Source organism: Sceloporus undulatus, chromosome 1 (genome assembly GCF_019175285.1).
Source record: "Sceloporus undulatus isolate JIND9_A2432 ecotype Alabama chromosome 1, SceUnd_v1.1, whole genome shotgun sequence".
In the NCBI taxonomy this organism is placed as follows: Eukaryota; Metazoa; Chordata; class Lepidosauria; order Squamata; family Phrynosomatidae; genus Sceloporus; species Sceloporus undulatus.
In genome coordinates, this window is record NC_056522.1 from 105,934,213 (window position 1) to 105,958,609 (window position 24,397).

General features: G+C 39.6%; 1 protein-coding gene across 2 annotated transcripts in view; it reads left to right on the forward strand.

Moving 5' to 3' along the window:
* LOC121919093 (amine sulfotransferase-like) overlaps nt 1-24,397 on the forward strand; it is a 63,217-nt gene that overhangs the window by 29,717 nt on the left and 9,103 nt on the right. For both annotated transcript variants that reach the window (XM_042445324.1, XM_042445325.1), the window contains one exon: nt 21,323-21,514. In XM_042445324.1, coding sequence (XP_042301258.1) covers nt 21,323-21,514 — 192 coding nt within the window. The remainder of the gene's footprint in view (nt 1-21,322; nt 21,515-24,397) is intronic.

A 24,397-nucleotide genomic window follows, 5' to 3' on the forward strand; every position in this document is an offset into this window, starting at 1 on the left:
TTTTTTTGCAATGATAGATCTTGCGGCGCTTAGCAAATAAAATATGATTTTCCCATGTTTTGCTTCAAGATCTTCTTCCAGCATACCTAACAGATATATTTTTGGTTCCATTTTCAGTGTAATATTTAACATTCTTTCTATCTCTTTATGTATTCTTTTCCAAAATTTCTTAACCCGGGGACACTCCCACCACATATGCAACATGGTACCTACTGTTTTATTACAATTCCAACATATCCCTTTACTATTTTTGTAAATTTTTGATATTTTCTCTGGCGATAAGTACCATCTAAATTGTATCTTGTAGTATTGTTCTCTTATTCCATAACTTAGAGTGTGCTTAATTCTTTTTTTCCAATTTTTTCCCCATTCTTCCAATAAAATAGGATTTCCGAAATCTCTTGCCCAGTTTATCATATATAATTTTATCGGTTCCGATTCCATTTGAATATTTAACAATATTTTATATAGTTTAGAGATGGTATGTTGGTTTTCTGAGAGTAACACTTTTTCGAGCTCAGATTCTTCTTTTCCAATTCCGTATAATTTACAGAGAGGGGAAAGCAGCGAAGGAAAGAGGAGGAGTAGGAGGAGGCAGCAGCGGGAAAAGCAGTGAGAGAAGAGAAGGAAGAGGAGGAAGAAGAAAAGGAAGAGGAAGAGAAAGTGGAGAAGGGAAGTGGCAGAGGGAGGAAAAAGAGACAGAGGGGGGAAAGTGGCTGAGGCAAGAGGAAGAGGAGGAGGAGGCAGAGGGGAGAAAGTGGGAGCGGGAAGAGGAGGAAGAGGTGGAGGAGAAGGAAGAGGAAGCAATTTTTCTTTTTTTATAAATGCTTCCTCCATTGGTATCCATTTCAGTATTTTGGGGCTAAGTCTTCTTTTATATTTTAACCATATTTTTAGGAAGGGTTTTCTTATGAAATGGTCTTCAAATTCATTGTGAGCAGTACTTTTTCTATACCATAAAAAGGTATGCCACCAAACCACATATTAAATTATATTACAGATGTGCATTACATATTATGTATTGTTTACAAAATATGAATTGGCTCTTCCCCTTGATGAGAAAATATCAGATTAAAACAGGAACAGATTAAATTTAATTCCATCATTTTGTATGTTGTTTTCAAAGATGAAAGAGTAATTGCATTTTGGATTTTCTATTGTTTCAAAAATGTGAATTGTACGGGAGACTATGACAAAGTGAAAGCCAGGAGAGCTGAAGCTGTAATTAGGTTCATGCTCTTAAGAGGAGGTTAACAAAGGGGATTGTGGGATGGATTTGGAGAAGATGGTAAAATGCTAGTGGATGACTGAGAGGAGGATGTACTGCTCAAGATGCACAGAATGTAAGGCATCTATGGAGATCAGAAGCACTTTGAATGTTGAGAACAGTCAATAGGAGTGAAGCTAGAAAAGATGGGAGCTGCTCCCAGGAGCAGGTATAAATAGAGAGGTGGAGCAGTGTGTTGGGAGAGTGTGTCATTGTCTCCTGAGGGGCCAGCAGCCAAGGATGCTGAGGAAGAATACTGTGAGGTGTAGTTAGAAAGGGTTTAGTTACCCAAGCAAGGGACTAGAAGAGTCTGGAGTTAAAGTGCGTGTGTGTGTTTGTTAATATCCTGTGGGATATATATATTTGCTCCTGAAATTTCACTTTAAAATAGAAAAATATTTTCAGATGCTTTGGAGACAAAGACTTAGGATTTTCTTTTCCATTTTTATATTTCCTTAAATCCTTGAGTGGATTCTTTTTTCCCAGTTTTCCAATTTTCCTATTTTTGTGACTGTTCTTCATCAAGAAACACACACACACCGCACGCGCACGCAAGCACACACAGACAGATATATATGCAATTGACATGTTTATTTAAGTTACTTTTAATAATAATAATAATAATAATAATAATAAGTTTTATTTATAGACCGCTATTCCGCAATGATCATAGCGGTGTACAGTAAAAATTGCAATACAATACAAAAAATTGCAAGGCCTCTCTCTCCCTCAAGATGGTGGTCGGGAGGAGGGCTCTTAGTCTTTCCAGGCCAGGCCTCGTCTCTCCCCCTCAAGATGGTGGTTGGGGGGAGGGCTCTTAGTCTTTCCAGCCAGGCCTCATCTCTCCCCCTCAAGATGGTGGTTGGGAGGAGGGCTCTTAGTCTTTCCAGGCCAGGCCTCGTTTCTCCCCATCAAGATGGTGGTCAGGGGGGAGGGCTCTTAGTCTTTTCAGGCCAGGCCTCGTCTCTCCCCCTCAAGATGGTGGTCGGGAGGAGGGCTCTTAGTCTTTTGGTTCAACATCTACATGCTTGTGAACCCTGTGCAGAATTGATTAAAAAATAATTGATACCTGGAAACCAGAGTTGGCTAATTTCCAAAATGGTTACTTTGTCAAATTCTTCTGCTTGTTTTTAGAAATTGTGTTGTTTTTTGGTTTATTTTGGTTTACATATTAGACATTTGATTAAGATTGTGCTTGAACACACTGTATTTAACCTGTAGCAATGTAACAGCCTTTCTTCAGACCCTCTGAAGATGCCATCCACAGATGCAGGCAAAACGTCAGGAATAAATTCTTCCAGAACATGACCACATAACCCCAACACTCAACAAAAAAACTATGGATGCCAGCCATGAAAGCCTTCAACTTTGCAACTGTCCAGGATTGCTGCCAGCAATCTCTGACTTATGCTGATAACTAAGCCTTCAGCCAACATGTGTAAGCAAAACAAACCTTGTGGAGAAGCAGTCTAAGAGCAAGCTGAGGAAACAAGCCGATGTCGGGGTTACAGAAAGTCAAGTGTACCGAAAGACGAGCCGAAGCCAGGAAGCCACAAAGTAGCATGGTCAAAACAGTCCGAGGTCACAATAGCCAAGAGATAACAAAGGTCCGGTCCAGGGTCAAGATAACAAAGTAACAAGATGTCAGGAGCTAGAGCGACAGCATTCACACCAAGGGCTCATGCAATAAACTCTAGCAACAAACTCAAGCCTCCCTCTCACTTAAATCAGGGAAACTCTCCCTCGAGCCACCTGAGGCTGGTTTGCTAATTGTCTTTCTGCAATCCTTCTGGATCCGCGCCTGCAAGCACTCTTGGCCCGTCTCTCTTGATAAGAAGGCACCCTGCAGGCAAGCCTCGTCTCCAGAGTCACCACTAGGCTGTGGCACCAAAGGAGGTCTCTCCTCAGCACTAGGACCTGGTTGGACCTCCTGCTCTGGGACTAGGGAAGCACAGCTGGGACCTGGCAGAGTAGAACTAACACCTGGCGTAGCCTCAATCAGCCCTTGCTCTGGAGGAGGCTCATCCTCCTCCTCATCCTCCGAGAGCTCATCTTGGCTGGCCATGACAGCAACTGAGAAATCCTTCTAATAAAAAAAAAAGGACTTAAGTATAACACATTAGCTTAATTGCACTGGTTAGTTGCAATAATTCCTGTAAAATATAGCATCAAAATCAGTTGTAATTTCTGTACCTGGAAAGTACTGTCATGAAAATATGTGCTTTCATAGGCTAGAAGGTCAGTCAAAAGGAGGTGGGTAATATTGTGGACAAGGCCGCCTTTGACAAAGTAAGAATGAATCTCAGAGAAAACTATAGGCTTATGCATCTTTATAGCCTAGATTCCAACGTGTCTGGAAACAGTGTATAGTGGGATCTTATCTTACAATCTATTTAGTTCACTATGGATCAAAACAGACAAGCAAAATAAAGCTTCTTCTGGGAGCTTTTGGTATGTAGTGTTGAAATGACGCGCGCACACATCCTGATGTGGCTGGAAGCTGTGTTGAGACTGCCTGAAGCATCCTAAACCCGGCTATAAAAGGAGCAGGAAAAAGCCGCTCCTTGCCGGCTGTCTGTTCAAGACTGCAGAAGTGGCTGGCCTCAAGATGCAGCATCTAGTTGCTGTGGTCGCATGTCATCTGGGGCTCACTCATGACTGGAGTGGACAGAGGCCACTCCAAGCTTCCCATCTGCTTGAGCCCTTTGTCACCAGTCTGTTTCTCTCTTCTTTTCTCCTCCCTCCTATCCTCATCAAAATGCACAGTATTTATTTAAATATCATCTTTACTATAGGTTAATAATGAAATATCTTAAAGACTGATAAGAAATGACTGCCCTTGTGGATCATACTGTCTTCTCAGACATACCTTTCTTCTACATCACAGGCTATCAACATCCATTTTCATATATTAGATTGGAATGAGCAAAAACAGAGATGGAAAACCAGTGATTTCCAGATATTGCTGGAATATGAAATCTTGCCCCTCTCTGTATTGGTCATGAAGATTCAGGCAGGTAGGAGTAGGAGAGCACCTTCATCTGGAGGAGGATCACTGATTGCCAAACCCTGTTTCAGATCAACCCAGAGGAATCTGACAGTAAACCCATAACTGTATTGTACATTCAAAATTACATACTTAGATGAAGACAAAGGCAAATGCTGAAAGATAATGGTTTGTCTCCTTAGAGAATTTTTAACGTGGATGAGTTTTGAATCAGGACTCTTTTGAGTTTGGAATATGTTAGACTGGATGGCCCTTGTAATCTCTTCTAACTCTACGATTCTATGATTTACAGAGTCCATATATACAGTAACATCCCCACACAACCTCATCTCTTATACCTAACTCACAGAGAATATTTAACTGTATAGATGATTCACAGTAAGGTAAGTGACCTAAGAATTATTGTTTAACAGGTTGCTTTTTAAAAGAACTAAAAGTTCATTTCTGATAAGTGCTGCAGCAGAATCTTTTCTGACTTTAGAAACAGAAATCAGAAGGTAAGTGTTGCATAAATATAATCATAATTGTAACTATAGTTATATAGTTACAATGTAATTGTGATTGCTTAGTGAACAAAATATAATAAATGCATGTCTAGTTTGTGTGGAAATGGCTGTCAGCAGCAGATATGTGAAATTTCATGTCATATTAAAGACTATTTTTTGACCTTTCTAGTACCAGGAAAGTATATTGTGAGCACCTTTCAGGGAAAAAAATTCATATCATAATAATATGAATGTAAGAGAAAACTGAAACTAGGTGTGTGCGCACTTTATAGCACAAGTACAAGCTGTGCACATGTGTGTTCACAGACTGTTGGTCAGAACACTGGTCCTCACCATACACATGGTACAATTCAAGTTGTATAAACTATACAAGGACTGGAAAAATATTTTCTATTATTCATTTCCTGTTCAAAAATCTGTTTCCAGAAAGTCGGAAAGCCCTGTTGAGTTGAAGAGCACTGAGACTTTTACATAGTATTCTTCTAGTATTCAAACATCTTGAAGCCTTCCAGGAAATGAATCAGTGCAGAAATACACATTTTTTCTCCATTACAGAAATAGTTCTGTGTAGAAACCATTTTTGCACAGAAAAATACACATATTTTTGCACAGAATATGTTCCTTGAACCCTTTTTTGTTTTGTTTTGGGTTTTTTTTAAATGTTTCTCCTCTGTCAGGATTTTAGCTTGTGTATCCAATGAAAAGACTATTATGAACTTCTGAAAATGGAATAAAATGCTAATTAAAAGACAAAATGTCAGCTGATAGAGTTTACTTTGTAAGGTAAGTATAAAATTGACATCTTAAAAATATTAGCACAGGATGGGGTCTGATGAAGTCAGATATCCACTATGGGTTCTAGATCTATCAGCTACTAGATAGGATAGAATCAGGCCCTCCTGAACTGTTTTTAAGGTATGTGTGGTATAATCATTGGCAAGAAGACTGTTGTTAATTTTGCCTCTTTGCAGGTACTGGCAGGGGAACACAAATTCCTTTGTCATACATTATCGCTGGAGAGAGCTAGTGTGGCACAATGGTTCGAGCTTTGGACTATGAATCTGGAGACCAGGGTTTGATTCCCCGCTTGGTCATGAAACCCATTGGGTGACCTTGGGCAAGTCACATGCTCTCAGCCTCAGGGGAAGGCAATAGCAAACCTCCTTTGAACAAATATTGCCCCCAAAACCACCTTAATAGGTTCACCTTAGGATCACCACAAGTAAGAAGCAACTTGAAGGCACACAGCAACAAACATTATCACTTTGACTAATAAAGTAAAAAAAAAAAAATCCAAAAATTCAATGCATTATCAGTTAGTCAGATGAAGACATGCCTGCTATTGTATAGCTCTGGCCTGGAATGCTGTTCTTGGCATCATCTTGACACTTTTTGGCAACAAAGCTGCTCTTGAAAAATAGCTAAGAAGCAACAAGTAGTGATGAAGACATGAGTTGCCATTTTGTCCTCCACTGTCTTTTCTGGTTGGTGCTTCTTACTACTTTTTCCTCAGCCTCTTCCCTCTCTTGGATCTTCTCAAAACAGTAGCACTTACAGAATATTCTTCTTAGAGTTTTCTTTGGGAAGTTTGCTTGTTAGAGGCAAAAAGAACCTTATATGCTTATATAAAGTGAACATGTGCTCACTAATTAACACGGTTTCCATTCTTTGGGAAATGTGCTCCTTAAGGACAAGGAGGGTTGTGTTCTATGATAGCTCTAGGGTTTATATGTTACATGCATAACATGTACATGGTCCATCTGTTCACATTAATATATTTATGTTAATTCTACCCATGTTTTATAATTGAATTGTGCCCTGGATATAAGAGAATTCTTGTATCTAGGACCAAGCAAGAATGAAAAAAGAGATACAAGAGGTTCACAAGTATTTGAACATGTGTACATACAATATAAATATAGGCACAGTGTATTATATAAACAGAGATAATGAAAGTGTCTTTTTAAAATCAAGATAGAAACTTTTGGGCTCCAGTACACAGTACATAAAAGTGTGTACACAGTACACAAGTGTCAGACACAATAGAGAGAGATTTTGGGTGTTGCAATTATATTTCAGTGGTTTTTCTTCTCTTGTTTTATCTTGTAGGTGGTTCAAGATAGAAAACTCCTTAGAAGTGATTATTTGTCAGGAATAATGACAATGGTGCATTACAGACCACTGAGAAGCAGCGGTCAGGCTCTGCCTCTGCTTGCAGTGTCCGGGAACCACAGCCTTTAAACGGCGCGGCTCCCGGACGCTGCAGAGAAGGAGCGCGGAAATCGTGCTCCTTCTCAGGCCCCAGAAGAGGCATGCACTCAAGGCGTCACTTCCGGTACGCCACATGCAGACGCACATGCAGAGCGTCTGCTACGTCAAAATGGCGGTGCCCGTATGAACAGGGCGCCGCCATGTTGTACAGACTGAGTCCATGATAGGGTAAGGGGCGTCTAGAAGAGATGCCCCTTTTTCAAACTGGGACGTCCTCAGGACGTCCCTAATGGTGGTTTGTAACCCACCATTAATTATGGTGTTTTTAAATTTGTAAGTCCCCTGAGTCCCAGCTTTGGAAGAAGGGTGGGATATTAATATAATATAATATAATATAATATAAATATATAATGCTTTATTTATAATATCAAGCTTTACCAGTGATTACGTTTCTTAGGATTAAATCTAATTACCACCTCAAACTGAAGTAGATTCTTTGAATCAATTGAATTTGCTAAATGAGGGTTATGCACCTTCCCCTGATTCAATGACCCTACTCTAGTTGTGGCTAGAACTCAATGTAGTAAGTAGACTTTCTTTGTAATAATTTGGCTATGACCTAACATATTTTAGCTTAAAAAAATCAAAATAGTTCAGGTTATTTTTTAAGGGACTAAATCTATTTATAAGAAGTCAGCAAATTTTAGAACTTCACAGTGTTTTGAGCAATTCAAAAGGTTTTTGGATCCTGTATATTCTCTCTTTACCCCTTCCTTTTGGTCCACGTGGGAACTAATGATACTGCAAGACACAGCCTTCAGAACATCAAAAGGGATTACGAGGCGCTTGGTAGGAAGCTGAAAGGAATGGATGTACAGGTTGTCATCTCGTCTCTTCTGCCAGTTGAAGGGCATGGTCCAGGAAGGGAGAAGAAAATAGCGGATGTGAACAACTGGCTTCGCAGATGGTGCCGCCAAGAAGGATTTGGATTCTTCGATCATGGGCTGCGGTTCCACGAGGAGGGACTTCTTGCAACAGACGGGTTGCATCTCACGCCAGTTGGAAGAAATGTTTTTGCCAACAGTCTCAAGAACTTGATCAGGAGGGCTTTAAACTGAGTTCCGAGGGGAAGGGAGACAATATTAAGGAAGGCAAAAGGGATGGCGAAAATAGTCAAACTGATATAGAGGAAACATGGCAAACAGTGCAAGGACCCAACAGTGGGAGGCAAAAAAACTTGCACAGGCAGCAAGTAAAAGGGAACCATGGTCTGCGATGTCTCTACACTAATGCACAGAGCATGGGAAATAAGCAAGATTAACTCGAACTCCTAGTACAACAAAGCAAATATAATAATAATAATAGGCATCACTGAAACCTGGTGGGATGAGTCTCATGATTGGAATGTGGAAATAGAGGGGTATAACCTTTTTAAGAGAAATAGGCCAAACAGGAAAGGAGGAGGAATAGCACTATATGTCAGAGATATTTACATCAGTGAAGAGATCCTGGACATCAATCATGGAAGCCAGGTGGAGAGCATCTGGATAAGAATCAAAGGGGAGGGAAACAACAAGGATGTTACGGTGGGAGTCTACTACAGACCCCCAAGTCAGACAGAGGAATTGGATGATATCTTTCTAGAACAGATGACCACACAGTCAGAAAAGAGAGATGTAGTAGTGATGGGCGACTTCAACTATCCTGATATTTGCTGGAAGTCAAACTCAGCCAAATCCTCAAGGCCTAACAAATTCCTCAATTGCCTGGAAGACAATTTCATGGTCCAAAAGGTGGAAGAGGCAACAAGGGGGTCAGCTATTTTAGATCTGATCCTAACCAACAAGGATGACTTGGTTAATGGGGTGCAAGTAGTGGGATCATTAGGTGGAAATGACCATGTTCTCCTGGAGTTTCTAATACAGTGGAAAGGGGAAGCCAGGCATAGTCAGACACGCATCCTAGACTTTAGGAGAGCGGATTTCAGTAAACTTAGAGAAGTATTGAGGGCGATTCCATGGTCAGAAATACTAAAAGATAAAGGAGTTCAGGACGGATGGGACTTTCTCAAAAGGGAGATACTAAAGGCACAATTTCAAACAGTTCCAGTGAGAAAGAAAAACGGGAGGTGTCTCAAGAAACCAGGATGGATGACTAAGGAACTTTCAACTGAGCTGAGTTTGAAAGGGAACATGTACAGTGGTACCTCGGGATACGAAATACCCAGGTTACGAAATTTTCGGGATACGAAAAAATCCCATAGGGAATTATTGTTTCGGGTTACGAATGTTTTTTCGGGTTACGAAAAAACTTTTGGTGCTTTTTTCGGCTTTTTCGCACGGAATCGCGGCTTTTCCCCATTAGCGCCTATGGCAATTCGGCTTACGAAGGCTTTTCGGGTTACGAAAGCGGCCGCGTTACGAATTAATTTCGTAACCCGAGGCACCACTGTATAAGAAATGGAAAAAGGGGGAAATCACAAAAAGGAATTCAAAGAAATAGCAGGCATGTGTAGGGGTAAAGTCAGAAAAGCTAAAGCGCAGAATGAACTCAGGCTTGCTAGAGAGGTTAAGAACAATAAAAAGGGCTTTTTGGATATGTCCACAGCAAAAGGAAGAAGAAGGAAACGGTAGGGCCACTGCGTGGAGAAGATGGCAAAATGCTAACAGAAGACAGAGAAAAGGCAGAATTACTCAACACCTTCTTTGCCTCAGTCTTCTCAGAAAAGGCAAAGGGTGCTCAACCTGAGGATAATGGAGCAGAGGACAGGATAGGGGCATTTCAGTACAGAATAAGTAAAGAGATAGTAGAGGAACACCTTATTAATCTAAATGAATTTAAGTCTCCGGGACCAGATGAACTCCATCCAAGGGTATTAAAAGAAGTGGCAAATGTAATATCGGAGCTATTGGCAATAATCTTTGAAAACTCCTGCAAAACAGGAGAGATCCCAGCAGACTGGCGGAGGGCAAACGTTGTCCCCATCTTCAAAAAGGGGAAAAAAGAGGATCCCAACAATTATCGTCCAGTTAGTCTGACATCAGTACTAGGAAAGATTCTGGAGCAGATCATTAAACAGAGAGTCTGTGAACATCTAGAAGGCAATGCCATAATCACAAAAAGTCAACATGGGTTTCAGAGAAACAAGTCATGCCAGACAAACCTAATCTCTTTCTTTGATAAAATTACCAGCTTGGTAGATGAAGGGAATGCTGTGGATATAGTATATCTTGATTTCACTAAGGCCTTTGACAAGGTTCCCCATGACATTCTTGCAAACAAGCTTGTAAAATGTGGGCTAGACAAAGGAACTGTTAAATGGATCTGTAATTGGTTGACCGGCCGAACCCAAAGGGTGCTCAACAATGGCTCCTTTTCATCCTGGAGAAAAGTGACCAGTGGGGTCCCACAGGGCTCTGTCCTGGGCCCAGTGCTATTCAACATCTTTATCAATGACTTGGATGACAGAATTGGGAGCATACTTATCAAATTTGCAGATGACACCAAATTAGGAGGAATAGCTAATACCCCAGAGGACAGGATCAAGATTCAAAATGACCTGAATAGACTAGAAAGCTGACTAGAATAGACTAGAAAGCTGGGCCAAAGCTAACAAAATGAAATTCAACACAGAGAAATGTAAGGTATTGCACTTAGGGGGGGAAAATAAAATGCACAGATATAGGATGGGTGACACCTGGCTGAATGAAACTACGTGTGAAAGGGATCTAGGAGTCCAAGTAGACCACAAGTTGAACATGAGTGAACAGTGTGATGCGGCAGCTAAAAAGGCCAATGCTATTTTAGGCTGCATCAATAGAAGTATAGTGTCTAGATCAAGAGAAGTAATAGTGCCACTGTATTCTGCTTTGGTCAGGCCCCAGTTCATATTGTGTCCAGTTCTGGGCGCCACAATTCAGAAAGGACATTGAGAAACTGGAGCGTGTCCAAAGGAGGGCGACAAAAATGGTGAAGGGTCTGGAAACCATGCCCTATGAGGAACGACTTAGGGAGCTGGGGATGTTTAGCCTGGAGAAAAAAAGGTTAAGAGGTGATATGATAGCCCTGTTTAAATATTTGAAAGGATGTCATATTGAGGAGGGAGCAAGCAGGACCCGGAACAATGGATGCAAGCTACAGGAAAAGAGATTCCACCTGAACATTAGGAGGAATTTCCTGACAGTAAGGGCTGTTCGACAGTGGAATGCACTCCCTCGGAGGATGATAGAGTCTCCTTCCTTGGAGGTCTTTAAACAGAGGCTGGATGGCCATCTGTCAGGGATGCTTTGATTTGGATTTCCTGCATGGTAGGGGGTTGGACTGGATGGCCCTAGTGGTCTCTTCCAACTCTATGATTCTATGATTCTTTCTCCTCCTCCTGCCTCTTCTGCTATGCATGTCACTATCATCATCTTTCCCACCACTGCCATATTCTTGGTATTTTTTAATCTTGAAGGAAGAGGAAACTGATGGTATTTTATGGTCCCTTTCTTCTCCATTGCCATGTCTCTCTCCATGAGGAGCAAGCAAAACCAGTGGAAGAGCAGAAGAGGTGAGGTGTCCGCTCCTGGCTTCACCTCCACCCAATTCCCTTCTCACAAGGAAGCCACATGGAGGCAAAAGAGAAGGGGAGGGCTGCCCCTCCTGGCCTTGTCTTCCCCTGTCTCCCTCCTCATGTGAAAGCTGTGTGGCGCTGAAGGAAAAGAGGTGAGCCCTCCCCCCTAGCTTCACCTCCACTCGGCTCCTCATGAGGAAGCCACTTGAAGGAGGAAAGGAGATCCTGCCCCTTCCATCCCGTTCTGATGCCTTTCTTGCCCAGCCACCTCCTCACAGCCCTGGGGAGGACAACAGAGCAAGCAAATGCAAGAGGCTGCTGTCCCCCAGCAGCCCCCCCCCCCACTGGGTGACACCAAACCTGAGGACACCAGTGAGTGTAGCAGAGTTTGTGGCATAATCACGGACCTGCTTTTGGTAGTCTTTAAGTTATGGAAATTGTCTATGACCAGAGGAGAATACCTGAGCAAAAACAAACAAATCTTAGAAATGTGGCAGAAAAACTTAAAGGAGCCCAAATAGAACAGTTATAAAAGGATAGACACAGCTGAAGGTACTAAGTATAGTAAATCCATTAAGAAAGGTAAATTCATTAGTATACATCAGTACACAGAGATATGAAGTATATACTGATTTTAGGTGAGAATCACCAGAGAAAAATACAAAAAAATTCCTTTTAAGATTTCAGTTTTGACAAAACCTAAAGAGAAAGTGAAAGATCCATTCTCATCTTTTAATATTTCTCTAATATTCAAAACAATAAATTCCTATCTGGTTCCATCACTAATTCCTCACTAATTCACTCATCAATCACTAGTTGTAGGAAGATCTCCGACTCTAGTATATACACACAGTAACATCTTTAGCCATCAGCCCTGTAAGTATTCTGTTACTCAAGCTCTGGGAGAAAGCTAGCTGGTAAGAAAATCTTCTCTGATTTTCTCAGTTCATCCATATAACTCTGTCTTCCTATGCAACATTATTTCACACCCCTTATGGAGAACAAACCAACTTGCAATGTTTTTCCTTTGCCACAAACAAAAGTAAGCTAAGTTATATGCTGAATGTAGCATAAGAAAGGACCCCCCCCCCCACTACAGTGCAATGGTAATTTTAAATTACTGTTACAGTACTAGAGGTGAGACATGGCAGATTTCAAACATCATCTGATCCAGTTGATGGCACTTGTTATGCATCATGCTCTTTTAAAGAGTTTGACGCCACCATGCGGTGAATGGGAGGATAATGTGTGTATGCTGACACAGCCAGGGGTTTATGACATTCATGGGTTTTTTTTTTTTAAAAAAAAACAATTCCAAAAAAATATTTTGCTTGCTTTTCAGAAATGGGGAAAATGAAAATTACTTTATAAATAGATGGAACAATCATGATAACTGGCTGTGTTTGGTGGCCTGAGAATGAGAAACGAAAACCAAGCATTGTTCAAAACTTAACATCTCAAACCTGGAATCTTCTGTGTGTTAATCACTTCTGATCTGATTCAACCACTTTTGCCTGAGCTTCCTTTCTTGTACCTTCTTTATTATCTCCCCAGCATTGCAATTTAAAAGATATTCCTTGAAATGCAGACATCCCCCCCTTTATGTTACTTTGAATGTAAAAGGTGCCATGATGCCTTGGAGTGAATTATCGTGGGCCACTGGCATCTGCTGAGATCAGGTTCCAGGACCCTCCTTGGATAGCAAAACCCTTGGATGCTCAAGTGCCATTAAATACAATTGTGTAGCAAAGTGGTGTCCCTGATATAAAATGGAAAAATCATGGTTTGCTTTCTGGAATTCTTAAAAATATTTTAAAAAATATTTTCAAACCATAGATCAGGGGTAGGCAACCTTTTTGAGCCGGGGGCCGGGTTGCTGTCCCTCAGACAACTGGGGGGCCAAAGCCAAAAAATAAATAATTAAATATTTTTTAAAAATAAATAAATAAATAAATAAATAAACCGGGACAAATGTAGGACAATATTTTCAAATGGAGGACCCTTTTAAAAAAATGGAGGACACGCAAAAAAATTGCTGATTTTTAAATAAATGTTAATATAAATGCATGTTTCGGAGGCTTTTATAGACAATTGCCCCCCTTGCCTGCCGCTTGCCCCCCTTGCCCACCTCCTCCTGATAGGCCAAAGGCCCCACGCCCTCACGCGAGAGGCCAAAGGCTCCAGCGGCAATTGGCAGCAGGACTGGGCTGAGGCCGGTCCCAAGGCCTTGTCGGGCCGCAGGTTGCCTACCCCTGCCATAGATGGTTGAATTCGTGGATAAAGAATCAGTGAATATGGAAACCAGAATGTCTATCAGACAGCTCATATTTACACAGACACTTTGTGGACATGGAATAATTTGAGCCTGATTTATCATGAAGATCATAGAAATGGGACTGAAGACACATATTTGGTAGACAGAGTGTTCCGTGCTTAGAGTACAACCTCCGCAACAGAGATAATATGTCAATCTTCCATAACCTCATCTCTTTGCTACCCATCTGCCCTATTTTTTTAATGCCAAAGGGATTTAAAAATGGAAGATCAAAGGCAGAGGCATCTACTTCTATCACTTCCATTACTCAGCTTGTTCTTATGGCATGTTTTATGTTCACAGAGATTACCAGAAAGAGAAATAAGCACACAGGAGTAACTTTCTGCTATTTCTAGGACCTAGACTCCCACAACAGCATCCTTGCTGTTTCTTTCCCCTTTAATTTTTATCCAGATGCTCTTCACCTGGCTTCCAGGATTTAAGTCCCAGATCTTTTCACAGGTGTAGACATCCCTGACATATAATGCTACTCTTCCTCCTTTTTTGTTTGGTATACAACATTTCTTTTTAAAAGATTATACCTCTCCCTTACTGCATTCCAATCATTAAATTCATCCCACCAGGTTTCACTGATGCCTATTATATTTGGTTTGCTAGACTAGAAGTTCACATTCACTCTATCTATTTATTTATTTATTTATTTATTTAAATGTCACCTTTACTAAAGGTTAATAATGAAGTACAGTATATTAAAGACTGATAAGGAGTTAGAGCCTTGAGGGCCATCCTCTCTTTTCAGACATACATTTCCTAAACATCACAGGCTATCAACATTCATTTTTCATATCTTAGAGCAAAAACAGAGATATTAAACCAGTGATGGTTCTCTAGATGTTGCTGAATTATTAAATTATTATTCCTCCACATATTGACCATGAAGATGGAGGCAGGTAAGAATAGGAGAGCAACTTCATCTGGAGAAGGACCACTGATTGCCAGTTACTGCTTTAGAAGAGCAACCCAGAAGAATCTAAGCGTAAACCCATAACATTATTATGCATCCAATATTGTGTATGGAGCTGAGGAGAAAAGCAAATGCTGGAAGATAATAGGTGGGCTCTTAAGAGAATTTGTACCTTTGATGAATTTTGAACCATGACTCTTGACTTGAAACACACTGCCTCAGAAGGTGGTGGATTTTTCTTCTTTGGAGGGTTTTAAACAGAGACTAGATGGTCATTTATTAAGAATGCTTCAGTTGTGTAGTCCTATATCACAGAATGGGATTGGATGACCCTTGAAGTTTGTTTCAGCTCTTATGATTCGATGATTTACAGAATCCATACATAACATCACTGCATAACCTCATCCCTCATATCCACAGAATATTCTCCAAACTCTGAAAGATATGGATCATTTGGTGTTCTTTGGTGGTCTCCCATCCAAGTACTGCACAGGGCTGGCTGAGCCTGCATAGCTTTCAAGGTCCAGATGTTGTTGGACTGTAGCTCCCAACATTCCTCAGCATTGGCTACATCAGCTAGGAGCTGCTGGGACTCACAGTCCAATAGTAGCTGGAGGGTCAAACACTATGATAAAGTAATACACTGGTCTAAAAGTTGTTCGAAATAAATTCCATTTCGCTTTAAAAAGAAAAAGCTTCATATTGAATGAGACATTCTGTGCCTCACACTGTATCCTCAACTGAGTTCAGTGCATTACACCATTCACTGGAGAAAGAGGAAAAGGGAGAGAAAGTGAGAAGAAGCACGCGCGCACACACACAGAATTAAAGCTTGGAAAAGTTTTGAACTACAGATCCCATAATCCCCCACTACTGCTATGAGAGCTGTAGTCCTAAAAAAAGAGCAAAGTTTCCAAATTTTGACAGATATGGATCACTACAACTGCATGAGTATTTACAGTCTCTTCAAAAAGCTGGCTCTGAGGACTAGTATCACACTACTGTGTGTGTGTGTTTCCTGAGCTACACAGAGTGCTTCTTCAACTGACCATTTTGGCTGGATTGCAACACATAAAGAGCTGGCTGAACTGGAAAAATGATCCCAGCTGGTCTTCACTGTAACCATCTAATAAACTATACCAAGGTACCATCCTCCTCACCTGTGTGATATTTTCTGTTTTAGGGTTGACAAATTTGTATCTAAACATTTGTAAAGCAAGAACAACACAATTTTGACATCTCGTGCCAATATACTAAGAGCAACTTCCTATGGTGAAGATGCTAACTTGAAGACGCACAGACTTATTTGCACCCCTGCTATTTAACTGCACTAGAGCAACAAAGCAGTAAAAATATCCAGAATGTCATACTTCAAACAGTACTGTCCACCCTGTTACTACCATCTGAAAATTCCCACACCTGGGTGATTAGGTGGCAAATTTCTTAGCTCATAAATAGAAATGTAAACCAGCCAAGAACACACAACCCCCCCCCCCAATATGTTTAGCAAACTGCAACAAATTATCATCTCATCTCTAGTTGAAAGCAGTAGGGAAAGAGGCAGATCACATCACAGGTGGATAGATACATCCATGCCACTGACTTTGCAAGACCTCATGATAGGCAGGCTTGGAGGTTCCTGATTCACGGGGTTGCCATGTGTCAATGTCAATTTGAGGGTAAATAGCATCACAACAACAAAAAGAGTATCAGTGATCTTCACATCTGAAGTACATGAAATGCCAAAGCTGTTTGATAACAGATAAGGTCTTTTTAAAAATAGAGAGGGGGTTCTGCCTTACCTGCTGTTGAAAGCAACATCTTCTGAATGTAGATATGACCAAGTGAAGTCTGGAGATATGGAAAATGTTCCCCCCAGTCCCCACAGGGAATATTGGAGGCATTTTGTGGCAAACTGGAGCCACAAACTGAGGGTTTAATATGATCCCCTGACCCCTGACAGTTGCCCATCCCAACTTGAGACAATACTAGTTTTGATGGTGACTGCAAAATATTCATGAATAATACGGAGGCATTCAAAAAGAATACCAGGATGGGCCAAGGTATAATTTGCATGTTAGAAGTAAAGGTTTTAAAGTGAATATACAGGAATGATAGTATGTGGCACTGTTGACATTCCTAGGACCAAAAGGAAGAGAGAGAGAGAGAGAGAGAGAGAGAATTGTTGTCAGATCATCCTGACCTAAAACAAACTAAGAGGAGCAACAGTGCTGAGAGCTCTCTGGGTCACAAATTTGTCCTGGGATTTGGTGTTCTGTCCTCAGGACAAGAACTTGATGTTTATCCAGGAGCACTGTTTGAGCAGTTGAAGGAAACACTGTGGCTGCAATTAAAAAAATAGCTTTTCTTGGAGACCATAGCATCTGCAAAAAGATTTCCTAAACTTGCTGTGTTGTCATGTTAATTAGTAATTGTATCAGTTGATTAAATGGAATGTATAACCACAGCTAGACCCAGGCTTTCTACCAAATGTAGTACAGTAATGCCTTTTCACATTCCAGCATATGTGTCCTGCTCCAACTGAGCAATTAGAAAAGAAATGACACACATTGGATGCAAAACTGGGCAGAAAAATATGGTGTTACTCATGTGAAGGCGCAGCAAGGCTTCATTAGGATTGTTCAGTGTGAAAACAATGGAAAATATTGTATCAAAGTATCAAAACAACTTTCAAGATGAATGAAAGTGGCTAAACATTTGTGCAGAAAGTAGCAAGATGGCACAAAAGATACACATATGCATATCTAGATAATATTTGTAGAAAAACCAGTGGGTTTCTTTCCTTTCACAAAGAACAGCTTCCAGATAGTAAGATGAGTCTTGTGCAAAATCTCATGACTGCAATTGCATGGATGCATAATGGATAGTGGCTATTGCATATTGATGGAAAGGAAGCTGAGGTTCCTGCCACAGTTCTTTCCCTTACCTGGGCCAGCCCCTTGTTCAGGCCTGAAAAGTGAAATGCTACATGAAATGCCTCTGAGCATATACAGAGTTTAGATGATGTGAACAAGAAGGAAAAAGCAGTGGGTACTGTACATATCCTGAATAAATTTATCAATTTATCTCATTTCAGTGCAGAAACAGAACATTATTCCCAAAGAACATTTCATGGTGTTATTCATAAAGGTTGAAGATTTGATATTAAAAAATACAAGAAAAATGATATAATTTCAGAAAGGATATTGGCTGATCTGAAATTTTGATACGTTGATTTATTGAGTGAGCATTTGATGTGACTTAGGTTATACTAATACCTGACTTTTCCTACTTACCTGCTCCCAATTTAGTAGTAAGCAGGAGTCAACCATGTTTGTGTGTGGCAATATATGTAATGATGAAACAACCTGGGTAATGATTTTCTAGATTTTCTTCCATTCAAATATTTGGCTGCTATAAAGAGAATTACACTCCACAAGAATATGCATCTAAAAGCTGGTTTGTTGGAGGTCTGCTAGATTAGTGTTTATAATTAATCTGAAGTGATCCCAGGTGAAGAAGATCTTTTCCTAACAACACAAAATTCAGGAGGTAAGCACTATGCAAACATGTGTTTATGCTGGTTTGCTGAAGAAACAAAAGAAAATCAGTTGCTGTACTACATTGCCAATCTATATAGTGTTATACATATCCATTTGCAAGGAAACATTCAAGCAAACATTCTGGATATGTTCCTTAATTAACAAAAATGTTGTTGTTGTTTTTTATTTAAATTGATTTTTTAAAATTGATTCACACCCAATATTTTTAAATGGTGGTGATATGAATGCAGACACACTGATGCATGCATGTTCATTTCACCGCCATTTAATAATATGGGGCATGACAATCCATGGATGATTGAGACTGTAGGTCCAGAGCCCACAGTTCCAGAGGATCCATTGCATTGTAAACATATATAGTTCAATTCTGTACAGTATGTTAAAAATTATGCCTACAGTCCTACTGTTCATCTCACCTAGAGTAGAGCCACTGAAGCAATTGGGTTTATCAATGTGTTTACTCACTGTTAAATAATTGTTTCAATGGGTCCACTTTACCTAGGACAAAATTAACACATTTTCTGCCTCTGTATTCAATATAAATACTATTGTAATATTCAAAAAAGGGAAAGAATTGAATTATAATCAAAATATTTGTTGGTAGAGTTCATTTAGTATGATAATTACACAATGAAAGTCTTTAAAATATGATGGGATCTTGTCCATTAAAGGCTATCTGTGAACAATCTCAGATGTGTCTACTACTACACAGCCCTAGGCTGGATTACAGTTTGGGGCTTCATCCTAATTTTCTGTGGCATCAAAACTGATGCCAGGTGAAAGTTTTAATGAGGAGGATATTAGCTACACTTCTGTCCTCCACTGTTTTCTCTAGCTGGTGCTTTTTATCCCCATTCTCTCCTTGTGCTGTCCTCAACCTCTTCCCTTTCTTAGATTTTCCATTGCCCTTTCACCCTAATGGAAACAGAAGATCCAGGAGTCTTTGAAATGATCTACAACTTTATTAACTCCAGAACTCAGCAACACACCAGCCAATGGAACAAGTGATCATGATTTGTACGTGGGAACCTAGTTAATCCAGATCTCCCAGCTAGATACTTCTGGGCCCAAAAACTAGTAAAGATCCCGTGGCTCCTCCTAGCCTGATCCTATGAAGGGATCAGAGAAACCCAAGGGATTCCTCCAAGTGGTGCTGTTTGGATCTCTTTCCTAAGGAAATTGTCTTGGGACAAGAATCCACCTCACCTGTCCCCTCAAGTCAGTTGGCAATGATAGCAAAATATTCATACTCTGTTCCCTTCAAAAGCCTTCAAAGAACCTCCAAGGAGCCTTCTTGATAGAATCATAGAATCATAGAGTTGGAAGAAACCTCAAGGGCCATCTAGTCCAACCTCCTGCCATGCAGGAAATCTCAGTCAAAGCATCCCCAACAGATGGCCATCCAGCCTCTGTTTAAAAACCTCCCAGACTCCCTAATTTAAAAACATTTTTATGCATGTTGCTTTGAATGGCTAACGGACTGGTTTACATTAGAAAATAGATATGTCTTGAATATAGAAATGGCAGATGCAATATTCGGAGCCCATGCATATCTTTTCTATGACAAAGTTAAAGTGAATAATTCTTTTCTACAACATTTTGTAAGAAGACTATTAATGAAAGCTTGGTTAAAATTTAAACCAATGATTTATCGGAAGCTACCGTTATGGGTCTCTGTAAATGAAGCTTTTCATAAAAATGATGAAATAAAAAACAGGAAATTGGGTTGTTTATAAAGAAGTATTAAGGTATGATAAGGAAACCAATAAATTGAGCTTAAAATCACAGGAAGATTTAGAGAGAGAAGGTTGATGCTTTAATTGATTTCTGTATTGTCAATTTAAGGAAAGATTTATACAAGATACAATAAATATTGGTATCGAACCAATAGCCCAGGAATTTGATAAGATCATTTTTGCAGAAAATCCTAGAAAAATCTCGATGTTTTATAATTTTTTCTAAAATGGGAAATGCATGAAGAATATGTTAAGCCTTCTATGATAAAATAGGCTCAAGATCTAAATGAGACTTTACCTTTGGAGCACTGGGAAAGAACTTGGTGTAAGAGACTAAATTATACAGTATGTATTGATGTAAAAGAAAATTATCATAAGATGCAAAACAGATGGTATTTGACACCCTTGAAACTTGCTAGAATCTATAAGAACCAAAAATCAGACTGCTGGAATGTGGAAAGCCCCGGGCTCATCTATACATATGTGGTGGTATTGTGATTGTGTTAAAAAATAATGGACACAAATCCATAAGAAAATGCAACAGATATTAAACTGGCAAGTTAAGTTTGATTCAACATTATTTTTATTGGTTATGATTTCAGATACTAAAACATGGTAATAGTAAGATTCATATACCTCCCTCAAAAAAAAAACTGCCTTCAATTTATACATGAGATTGAATTACAGACTATTATATATGGTAGCTTTCTTTACTTTGCAGGCAGAAGAGAGAAATTTTGTTAGAGGTGATTATTTACTAGGGACAATGATGCTTTATTTGAATTGGCAAGATTTTACCACTGATTTAAGGATCTGTGGCATAAATCAAAATGCTGCTTCTACCTAGATTGGGCTCAATGCATCAGTGGAACTTGCTAAACAACACTTATGTAAGTTCCATTGATTCAAGAGCCCTACTCTAGTGTGAATAGCTGTTAATTAGTTGTAACAAGTGAATCATGTCCTAACATGTTTAGCATAAAAAAGATGGTTTGAAATGTTTTAATGAAGCTAAATTTATTAGTAGGGAGTCAGCACGTTTCAGAAATTCATGGTATTTTCAGCAATGCAAAAGGTTTTTCAATCCTGAGCTGGGAATGTCCTTCCTTCCCACAATGTTTTTGGTGTTTTTGATCTCTGGAGAATGGAAAAGTGAGTAAATTTCATGAAAAAGTTGAATTTTTTAAAATAATCACCTTTCTTATACTGCTTTGTTTTTTCTTATTCCACCCAACTAGTTGGAGGAACTCTTGGTCTTCATTGTATTGTCCTCTCAGCAGCACTAGGAATGGAGCCATCAGACAAGTACTTGTTCAAGCACAGGGGATACTATTTTATCCCAGGTCTGACTACACCGGAATACATTGATTCACTGGAAGACTTTGAAATCAGAGACAATGACGTATTTCTGGTCACTTACCCCAAATCAGGTAGAACTGGAACTTTTTAAACTCAGAAAATATTATCCTTTTTAAATAAATAAATAAATAAATAAATAAAACTTTTAATTAAATGATATGCAAACCATACCTAAAAATACAACCCAAATAAAAAAGATAACATGTAAGTACAAAATTGTAAAACCAGCAGTCTTTTTGGATATCAGTTTAAAGAGGATATCTTTAAGAGGTTTTCCAACCATAACATTCAGAATAAAACATCGGGAACTCTTCTGATATTTTGTTTGGGGAGATGAAATGGTTATGAGAGTTTTTGATAGCTGTAATTATCCTATCATTGGCTTTCATTTTAGCCAGTCTTGCTAGTCATTTCGAATTTTTATTATTGTTTTCATTGAAGTAAGCCTTAGTATAGTGCAGTTGTGTCTGTTACTTGTGTAAATCTAGTTCTTCAATTTCAGCCTTTTTGGTTTTTTTGTTATAACATTCTGAGTTTTGAGGGATTCTGGTATTGTTTATGAGAGACTGAAAGTTGTTCAATTTGAATTAGTAATTCTAATCTTCTCCCCTCTGTTATCTTTTTTTGTTTCAAACCCTACTGAATTATTACTCTGCTGAGAAATGCTTTTAAGGCATTTCATAACAATGCTTTTGATGTATTGTCAGATTTATTCTCTGAATAGACATTATTAATAATGTAATAAATAATAAATAAAACTTTTATTTATATTCTGCTTTTTGTTTCAATAATCTAAGTGATGTACAACATTAAAATGCTACAACAATATATACAATCTCCCCCCTTAAAAAGGATTAAACAGTTCTAGCGATTAAAATTACAAAGACTAGAATCTAAAAACAACAGAACAATAGTGGGCAGAGTCATCACATATATATGTCTGTGGGGGGATCTTTATCTGGCCGGGTGCTATTCTGGAAAGGCCTGCCAGAAGAGGTCCATCTTGACAACTTTCCTAAAGCTATCTATGTTGGTAATTTGATGGATCTCGTCTGGCAAGCTATTCCATAAGGTGGGAGCGATCGCGGAAAAAGTCCTCTGGGAGGTCGCAGTCAATCTGGTCTTTACAGATTGCAACAATTTCTTCCCAGAGGATCTGAGTGAACAGGGTGAATTATACAGAAGAGGGTGATTCCTTAAATAGGTTAGGCCCAGGCCATGAAGGGCTTTAAAGGTAATAACCAACACCTTGTACTGTGCCTGGAAACTAATAGGCAGCCAGTGAAGTGATTTCAATATTGGTGTAATATGGTCACTCCTAGTTGTTCCTGTAATCAATCTGGCTGCCATATTCTGTTGAAGTTTCTGGACTAGGCACAAGGGTAGCCCCATGTAGAGCGCATTGCAAAAATCAAGTCTTGAGGTTACCGATGTATGTACCACAGTTTCAAGGTCCCCCGGTTCCAGGAAAGGGCACAGCTGGTGTATCAGCCAAAGCTGATAGCAGGCGCCCTTGATCATCACATTCACCTGATTTCTCATCTGAAGCGACAAGTCAAGAAGCACCCCCAAACTGCAAACACAATCCTTTGAGGGGAGCGTGAGCCCCTCTAGGACTGGAGGTTGCAACCTGATACCTGGTTTAGGGGCCCCTACCATAAGTACCTCCATTTTGTCTGGATTCAGCTTGAGCTTGTTTTCCCTCATCCAGTCCATTACTGCTGCAAGACATTGACTGGAGGGGAGAAATGCCATCTGCCGTCATCCTTCTACATTTTTCAATGTCTTCTATAGTTTTTAAATAGTCTTCATTGGAAAGGTGTGTCTTTCCCAATATTTCTAAGATTTATTCCAGCAAGCTTTTTAAAATCACGCAGGGCTGGTTTTATAGGGGCTTGGGGGGCTTGGTTTAGATTATTTTAATATTGTATATTTTAAATTTTGTATGTTTTAAAACATTTTACTGTTTTAAGTGGATTATTTTAATTGTTTTTAATGTGCTGTTTTAGGGTGTGTGTGTGTGTGTGTGTGTAGTAAGATGCCTTGGGTCCCAACTTGAGAGAAACACGGGCTAAAAACAAACAAACATATAAATAGAAGTATTAGATGCAACTTCAAGTATCCAATGAATGATTAAGAGGGAATGGTCAGAGTAAAGGATTGGTTCGATTGAGGAATTGATCACCTTTCCTAGTAGTGATTTAGAAACTAAGAAGTGATCAATCTTCGAGTATATTTTATGAGCTATGGAGAAGAATGTGAAATCTTTCTCTGTATGATGTAAGATGTGCCATTGATCAAACAATCCTGAATCTTTGATGATTTGTACAAAAGGTGGGGGACCATAAGTAGAGGGCTTGGGGGGGTCATGATCTATTTAAATGCACATGTAAGACTTCATTTGAATCCTCTCCTGTCACTATGTTTCCCCTGGCCACTTCAGTTAAATGTTGTAAAAATGACAAGCTTGTCAAGTCGTGTCTGACCATAGGGGGTGGTGCTCATCTCCATTACTAAGCCAAAGAGCCAGGCTTGCCAGAGACTACTCTGTGATCATGTGGCCAGCATGAATACTATAAACAAAACAAACAAAAATCTGGCAAAATACGGAGACAAAGCTGTGTTAGCCTGGTATATGCAAAGAGATCTCATAGCACCTTTGAGACTAACTGAGCAAAAGATGTCATAACATAAGCTTTCATAGACATGGTCTACGTCCTCAGATTAGGTAAGGAACTGAAAGCACATAGTGAAGCAGCAAATAAAGAGGAGACAAGCTCCACATGCTAAAAGATGGTCAACTGTTTATTAGTGTTTAAAAAGCCCAACATGTTTTGGCCACACTAGGTCTTTGTCAGGAGCTGAAAACAAAATATGAGTTTCCCCTCAAATATGCTATTTTGGGCTGGATATTTAGAAGATATAATTTATATCTGGAGAGGTGATAATGAAGG